Here is an 8825-nt window from a genome sequence, read left to right on the forward strand (position 1 = left end):
GTGACAAATGCACTGATGGGGCAGGGAAGGAATGGTGGCATTTCTGAGCACTTGCTGTGTGTTTGGCTCGGTGCTGGGCACTTTCACACCCATCCTCATTTCCTGCTCACGATGACCCCAAGCTGTAAGGCAGTAATTGTACTGCCAAGTTCCATATGAGAAATTGAAGCCCAGAGAGGCTAAATTCCAGCCAAGGTCACACAGCTAGGAAGAGGGTTTGAAACCAGAGCAGCCTGAAGCTTTTGCACGAGATGTCCTCCAGTTCCTTCTGTTTGGGCAGAGCTACCACGACCATAGAGTCCTGTTGAATGAATCACCTTAGGACTTTGGAAAGGAAAGAGCCCTAACTTATGGAGTCAGAAGCCCAGCTCTGAGGTCCCAGCCCTGCCATTGCCTGGCTGTGTGACCTTGGTCAAGTCCTTTTACCTCCTTGAGCCTCACTTCCATCATCTCAAACGAGGCAATGATACATACCCAGACTACCAAGCAGGCAAATATTAATAATGACAGCTAGGGAGCACTTGTCCTGTGTCAGGGATAATACGGTGAATGTTTTATTCCATTTAAACTCACACACACCTAACGGTAGGGGCTATGATTAGCCCTCCTCTGAAAGTTGTGGAAATGAGGCTTTAAGATGTTCTATAACTTTCTCCTCAGTAGCAGGTAGTCACAGTTGGAGCTGAGCTGTGCTGCCAAAACTCCATTTCTGAGTCTGGATGTCACCCTACCGGATAATGTGTGTAGAAGGGCTTTTCAGAATGTAAAGGAAGAACAGAAATCGATTGCTTAGTAGGACTCTAAGGTGCCAGATTTTCCATGGTAGCTTCATATACATCATTCCGTATACTCCCCAGCTGCCCTGGGAACCAGAGCCCAGCATCCTGCAGCCCAGAGAGGCTAGTTACCTGTCCAAGGTCACCCAACCAGAACTCGCAGAGCCAGGATGTAAACCAGGCATGCTTGACCCCAAAACTCTAGCGATGATGCTAACTATTGATAATGATGGCAAATGGGCTGGTCCTGGGGTACCTGGAATCCAGAAGGAGGGCCCAGAAGGAAGCAGGAGTCGCCTGGGCACTGGGATGAGTTGACGTCCTCAGCGGCACTCCCGAGCTCCCGCCTGGATGCCCCTGTAGATGCTGTTGCTGTTTTCCTTTCTGTATTTTCATGAATGTTTCAGCTCGGCTTTTCTGTCCCGAGGCGTTTTAATCATCAAGGGCCCTGTTCCAAACTGCTGTGCATAAATAACGGAAGGGAAGGAACGAAATAACGAAATAACGCCTACAGCTTCCACAACAAAGCCAGAGTCTGGGGCAGTGTGGTGAGGGACGGGGGATGAGGGACAGAGGACAGGGGACACGGGAGGCAGGGGCTGGGAAGATGCAGAGATTTCCCAGGGTTTGAGCCCAGCCCTGCTTCTGTCCTGCTTCGTAACCTCCGGAAGACCTCTTAAGTACCCTGTGCTCTAATTTCCTAATCTGCCAGAGGAGGAGAAAAGCCATGTGACAGTCCTCACAGAGATGACCAAAGCCAGTGCTGGGGAAAATGTGAGAAGGTGAGACAGGCAGGTGGAGGGAATACCCTGAGGACTGGTGACTACCTGCAGCTTGGCTGCAGGACATCACAGTTGCTCCTCTCCAGACCCCAGCACCAAAGCACTAGCAGTCCATCTCCTGAGGCTCAGAGGGGACACGGCCCGGGAACATCCCAGAACTGGGATTGTGAACCACACCTCCTGTCTCTAAAACCCACACTCTTTTCCATGTGGGGGAAATCCACAGAATGCAGGTACCGAAGCTATTGTTCAGGAGCCCACTCTTCTCCCAAGGAGGAGATTTTTCTGTTGAGCAGAAATCCACAGACCTGCAAAGCTCCTGTGGGCTCAGGAGATGAGCGAGGGTTTGAGGGAGGAGGCTGGTGCCTCCCTGGCCCCACACATGTAAAGCAGGCATCCTCAGAGACACTCAGGGTGGATGGGGTGGTGGGTGGCCTTGGAGGGAAGTGTGCAGAAGCTAGGCCCACTGGGAAAAGAGCAAGGACCACCAAGGACCTGGGGGTGGGAGGGGGTGTGGGATAGGAGAGCATCCCTACTGGCAGTGTGGACCTTGGGGTCCTGGAGTCATCCTCTACACCTCTATGTTATCAGGATGGAAGGCTCTAGAGGTTGGTAGCCTTGGGCTTGAATCCTGGCCTGTCCCCTAACCCTTCTGAGCCTCTCTTGCCTCATAATGACGTTCCTGCCTCCTGGATTGGTTATGGAAGTTGGGTGAATATGCAACTGAAGGTCTTGGACAAGCAGACAGCACTCAAGCAATTTCAGCTGTTGTTAATCTTTGCAAATCAGAGTCTGTACATCTATCCATCATCTACCATCCACTTGTTCATCCATCTGTCCATCTACCATCTGTTCTTCCATCTATCTGTTCTTTATTCATTCATCCACTTACTCTGTGAACTTTTACTCAGCCCTACCTGTGCTCTAGGTCCCATCAGTGCTGACCACTGGAGGTTCTGAGATGAAAAACAAAACCAAACAAAATAAAAACACACAGCTTTAGTGCCCAAGGACCTCATATTTGAGTGGCGGGGACAGATTTGTGTATCAGATCAGGACACTGTCTGGAACCACTCAGGAAGGACAGCTGAGGAGGGCTTGGCTAATGCAGCATTTACAAGGTGGGGACTAGGTCAAGGTGCTGACAAGAGGTGGCATAGCAGCAGGGAGCTCTTACTACCTGTGGGGACAAAGGACAAGCAGTTACGGGAGCACTGCCAGAGCTGTGGTTGAGGAAAGAGGCTGCCCACAGAAGCTGTGGCCTTAGGAAGAGGAAGTGAGGCACTGCCTAAGGGGAACCCAGCAGGGCAGAAGCCAGGACTGGACACTCAGCTCTCTTTCCTCCCTGCTCCACCCTTTGCTGGCGCCTGACCTGTGCTGAGCCAACCAGATGCAGAGGGCTAAGGAGTGCAGCTGAGAGCAGGGGAAGGGGGGGTGGTGAGGAGCGGTGCTCAGTGTGGACTATGCACCCTGTCCTGTAGACAGGCGAGTATGGTGTACGCATTCTGCATGGAGGGACCGTTCTGTGGGATTACAGCAGAGGGCCGTTTAAATGCTGGTGGGAGGTGGTGAGGGCTTCCTGGAGGATGAGACACTGGTGTCCTAGGCAGAGGAGAAGCAGACAGTGTTCCTGACAGAGCTGCTTGAGCACCACGGTTTGGGAGTGAAGTGTGGAGAATGGAGGCGATGGCGGAGTGTCAGTGTGGGCATATGGGTACAAGAGGAAGGAGAAAAACAGAGGCCCACTGAGCGGGGAGGGGACTTGCTGGTGGTCTCAGGGCAGACAGGCGATAGGGAAAGGGCTGGGATTAGATCCTAGTCCCCGGGGCCAGCCAGGGCTCCTCCCCATTCCAGGACTGAATTTCCCAGCTAGAGCAATTTTTGAAAAATTAATTTTTAATGACACAAGTAAGCCCTGAATATATTCTCCTTGTCAAAAATGAAAGCGCTACGAATCCATCACTCCCACTGTACAGCCCATCCCATGGCCACAGTTTGGTGAATTACTTCTAGTCCTTTGTCTCGCGGTTCATGGCTGGGAGTGAGTTTGCCTTCTGGGGATGTTTGGCAATGACTGGAGATATCTTTGATGGTCACAACCAACCAGGAGTTGGCGCTACTGGCATCCAGTGGGTAGAGGCCAGGGATGCTGCTGACCATCCTACCCTGCACAGGACAGCCCCCTCCCCTACCCCACAGCAGAGTTATCTAGGCCAAAATGTTAACAGTGCAGAAATTGAGACATTTTGGTAGAGACTAACAGTTTTTAACCCTTTTTCCCCACCAATATTGCCTTCCTAAAGTATTTTCCAGATAATTTTTTCCTAAACCCACCCCCTCTGAAGTATTTTAATTCTACAGATATAATTTTTATTTGTTTATGCACTCTGTGTATATCTGTACTTTACACACAAGACAGGCAAGACTTCGTAAGCCTCAAAGAATCGATTTTCGACCACTTGGAGGCCATATCACTACCATGTGGATGCGGGATGTGGGCCCTTACCCAGGAACCACACTGTGTGTGTGCATTTTATTTCATTTCTTTAAATGATTGTATTTATTTATTCATGAGAGACACAGATAGAGAGAGGCAGAGACACTGGCAGAGGGAGAAGCAGGCTCCTTGGGGGGAGCCTGACATGGGACTCCAACCCCAGACCCAAGATCACACCCTGAGCTCAACCACTGAGCCACCCAGGCATCCCAGTGTGTGTGCATTTTAACATTAATTAGGTACCACATTGTATAAAGCGTACTCCAACATTGCCCTACAAGTCCAAGGTGGTTTTCCCCTTTTTTTCTTTTGGTTCTGCACACTACTCCATTTTATGGAGCTGACATAATCAGTCATTCCCCTACTCAAGAATATGTAGGCTGTTTCCAAGTTTTCCCCTGAATATGAGCAATGCTGTGAACAACTATATTATTCTTTAAATTAAACTATTTTCAGATAATTATAGATTAGCATGCACTTGTAAGAAACAATACAGAGAGATATCATGCATCCTTTACCCAGTTCCCCCAATGGTAACATCTTGCAAAATCATGGCACGGTATCAAAACCAGGATGTTGACATTGATACAGTTAAGATACAGGACATTCCATCAGCAGCAGGTCCTTCACGTCTTTGGATGGCTATACTCTCGTCCTTGCTACCCCCACCCTACCTTAGCCCTTGGCAATCAAGAAACTATTTCCTGTTTATAACATTTCTCATTCCAAAGATATGTTACACATGGGAGCATACACCATGAAGTCTTTTGGGACTGACTTTTTGCACCCTGCAAAATTTTCTGGAGATTCATCAGGGTATCCATAGGTGGTTCCTTCTTATTGCTGATGGTTTGGAAGGAATGCGTGGACCCCTGTCTGTTTAACCAATTGTCTATGGAAGGGTATCTGGGTTGTTTTCAAGTTTTGAGTCTTATGAACAAAGCTGCTATAAACATTCATGTAAGTTCTGAGAGGTTTTTTGGTTAGGTTTACTGAGGTTAAATTTACATATTATAAGAATTCTCTTTTTAGATGTACAGTTGATGAACTTTGACAAATGCATACAATCATGTAACCATCACTACCACAATCAATATATAAAACAGTTTCATCATCCCCCCAAATTCCCTTTTTTTAGTTAACCCCATTCCCAGCAACCACTGATCCATTTTCCAGCTATATAATTTTGCCTTTGCCTTTTTCAGAAAGTCATATAAGTGGAACCATAGAGTATGCAACCTTTCGAGTTTGGCTTTTTTCATGTAGCATAATGAATTTGAGATGTTCTGAGAACACACACACACATACACACACATGAATGTACATATATCATATACTAGTGTATATGAATATATATACACACACACTAGTATATATATATAGTATATGAGATACCAGTCCTTTGTTGGATACGTGGTTTGTAATATTTACTCCTAGTCTGTACTTGTCTTTTCATCCTATTAACAGGGTCTTTCATGGAGAAAAAGTTTTTACATTTCAATGAGGTCCAGTTTATCCAATTTCCCTTTTATGGGTTGGACTTTGGCATTAAGTCTAAAAACGCTTGGCTAGCTCTAGCCCAGGAGATTTTCTTCTTTGTTTTTTTCCAAACTGTTACGGTTTTACATTTTATATTTAAGTCCATGATCTATCTTCCTCTCTCCCTCCCTTTCACCTTCCTCTCTCTCTTTCTTTCTTTGCCTATGGATGTTCAATTACTTTAGCACCATGGGTTGAATGAAATCCATTAAATTGTTTTTGTTGTTTCTCAAAAATCAGTTGGGTGGATTTGTGTGGGTCTATTTCTGGGTCTTCTATTCTGCTCCACAGATCTATGTCTATCCCCCCATCAATCCCATACAGTCTTGATTACTGTAGCTCTATAATAATTCTTGAAATCAGCCTTTTTCCAGGTGACCGGGAAGATGGCAGACATTCAGACCGAGCGTGCCTACCAAAAGCAGCCAACCATCTTTCAAAATAAGAGGAGGGTCCTGCTTGGAGAAACTGGCAAGGAGAAGCTCCCGCGGCTCTACAAAAACAGCGGTCTGGGCTTCAAGACGCCCAAGGAGGCCATTGAGGGCACCTATATTGACAAGAAATGCCCCTCTGCTGGCAATGTCTCCATCCAAGGGCGGATTTTGTCTGGTGTGGTCACCAAAATGAGGATGCAGAAGACTATTGTCATCCGCCGAGACTACCTCCACTACATCTGAAAGTACAACCGCTTTGAGAAACGCCACAAGAATATGTCGGTGCACTTGCATCCTTGCATCAGGGATGTCCAGATCGGCGACATTGTCACAGTGGGTGAGTGCTGGCCCTTGAGCAAGACTGTGAGTTTCAACGTGCTCAAAGTCACAAAAGCTGCTGGCACGAAGAAGCAGTTCCAGAAGTTCTGAGACAAGACTTCTGTCTATACCCCTGAAGAAAATAAAACTATTTTCCCAGTCAAAAAAAAAAAATAATTCTTGAAATCAGGTAGACTAATTCCTCTCCTCCTCCTCCTCCCCCTCCTTTCTCTTCCTTTCCTTCTTCCTCTTCCCCTTCCCTCCTCCTCTTCCTTCTTCTTTTCATAAAATTCCATCATCTATTCTAGTTCTTTTGCCCTTCCATATATAATTTAGAATAATCTTGTCTATATTTACAAAAAGCATTGCTTGGATTTTGGTAGTAATTGTGTTAAATTTATATATTAATTTGGGGACAAACTGACCTCTTTACTATGCTGAGTCTTCTAATCCATGAAGAGAGCATGTCTCCATTTATTTAGATCGTTTTGATTTCTATCATCAGTGTTTTGTAGTTTTCAGGATTTAAATCCCATATATGTTTTATTAAATTTATACCTACGTATTTCTCTTTTTTAGGTGGTTTTAAATACTATTGTATTTTCAATTTCATCAACCATGTGTGCATTGCTAGTATACAGAAATACAATTAAATTTTGCATGTTTATGTTTATCTTGTGTCCTACGATCTTGCTGAATTCATGTATTAGATTTAGGGTTTTTGTTTTGTTTTTGTAGGTTGTTTGGAATTTTTACATATGCAATCATATCATCTACAAATGCTGACAGTGTTATTTATTCCTTTCTGGTCTGTATGCCTTTTATTTCCTTTATTTATTTGTTTTTCTTTATTGCACTGGCTAGAACTTCCAGCCCTATGTTGAATAAGAGTGATGAAATCCGATATCCTTGCTATTTTCCTGATCTTAGCAGAAAAACATTCAATGGCCTTTTACCATTAATTATACTGTTATCTGTAGATTGTGTGTTGATGCTTTTATCAAGTTGAGGATATTCCTCATTTCTATCTTTCTGAGAGTTCTGACCATGAATGGCTGTTGAATTTTGTCAAATGTCTCCTTCTTCTTCTTCTTCTTCTCCTCCTCCTCCTCCTCCTCCTCCTCCTCCTCCTTCTTCTTCTTCTTCTTTTTCTTTGGCACCGATTGATAAATCACTTGATTTTTCTTCTTTAGTCTATTCATATGATGGGTTTCATCGACTGATTTTTCAAATGTTAGACTAGTGTGGTCATGGCATTTAATTGCTTGCATATATTGCAGATTCTTTTTTTCAAAGATTTTATTTATTTATTCATGAGAGACACGGAGAGACACACAGAGAGAGGCAGAGACACAGGCAGAGGGAGAAGCAGGCTTCCTGCTGGGAGCCCGATGCAGGACTTAATCCCAGGACTCTGGGATCACACCCTGAGCCAAAGGCAGGTGGCTCAAACACTGAGCCACCCAGGCTTCCCTATATTGCAGATTCTATATGCTAATATTTTATTAAAGTTTTTTGTGTTTATATTCATAAGAGATACTGGTCTGTACTTTTTTGTTTTTGTTTTGTACTGTCTGGTTTTGGTATCATGAGAATACTGACTTTGTAAAATAAGTTGCAAAGTCTTTCCTCCTTTTCTACTTTCTGGAAGACATTGTGTAGGATTGGTGTTTATTCTTTAAACATTTGGTAGATTTCTCCAGTGAAGCCATCTGGGCCTGGAGATTTATTTTTTGGAATTTTCAAAATTATGAATTAAATGTCTTTAGGATAGTTTTAGGGCTATTCAAATTACTTATTTCATATTTGGTGAGTTGGGAGGAGTTTGAGTTTTTTAAGGAGTTGATCCATTTTATCTAAGTTGTCAAATGTATATGTGTAGAATTGTCATAGTATTCTCTTATTATTCTTTTGATATCTGCAGGGTCTGGGATATCTCTGGTTTCCTTCCTGATAGTAGTAGTTTGTGTCTTCTTTGATTTTTCCTTTGTTAATCTTGCCAAAGTTTTGTCTATTTTGTTGATCTTTTCAAGGAACCTATTCTTTGTTTCACTGATTTTTGTTTATTGTTTCACTGTTTTCACTTTCTTGATTTCTGTTCTGATGCTTATTATTTCCTTTTACTTTCTTGCTTTGGGTTTATTTTACTCTCGTTTCTCTAGGTTCTTGAGGTAGGAGCTTTGATGATTGATTTAAGACTTTCCTTCTTTCCTAACATATGCATTTAGTGCTATAAATTCTCTTGGCACTTGGTTGTGCCCCCAAATTTGTTATGTTCTGTTTCCAACTTCACTCAGTTCAGTGCATTTTTTTGATAACCCTTAGACTGTCTCTTTGATTGACGGATTATTTAGAAGTGTGCTTCCTTAATTTCTAAATGGTTAGAGATTTTTCTGTTATCTGTTATTGATTTTTATGTTTATTCCATTATGTTTGGAAAGCATACTCTGTATGATTTCAAAGGTTTAATATCTGTTGG

The 8825-nt window shown here is 43.8% G+C and overlaps 1 protein-coding gene across 1 annotated transcript; it reads left to right on the forward strand.

Annotated features, from left to right (window-relative positions):
• Window positions 1–5958: 5958 nt before the first annotated feature.
• Window positions 5959–6496, forward strand: LOC112651290 (40S ribosomal protein S11-like). The gene has a single exon (XM_049108876.1). The coding sequence runs from the start codon at window positions 5981–5983 to the stop codon at window positions 6269–6271; it is 291 nt and encodes a 96-aa protein (XP_048964833.1). The 5' UTR covers window positions 5959–5980; the 3' UTR covers window positions 6272–6496.
• The last annotated feature ends 2329 nt before the right edge of the window (window positions 6497–8825 follow it).

Source organism: Canis lupus, chromosome 4, assembly GCF_003254725.2.
Source record: "Canis lupus dingo isolate Sandy chromosome 4, ASM325472v2, whole genome shotgun sequence".
NCBI classification, from domain to species: Eukaryota; Metazoa; Chordata; class Mammalia; order Carnivora; family Canidae; genus Canis; species Canis lupus.

What these genes read in the sequence shown, in the direction of transcription:
- LOC112651290 (XM_049108876.1), top strand. Translation starts at nt 5,981, where the DNA reads ATGGCAGACATTCAGACCGAGCGTGCCTACCAAAAGCAGCCAACCATC.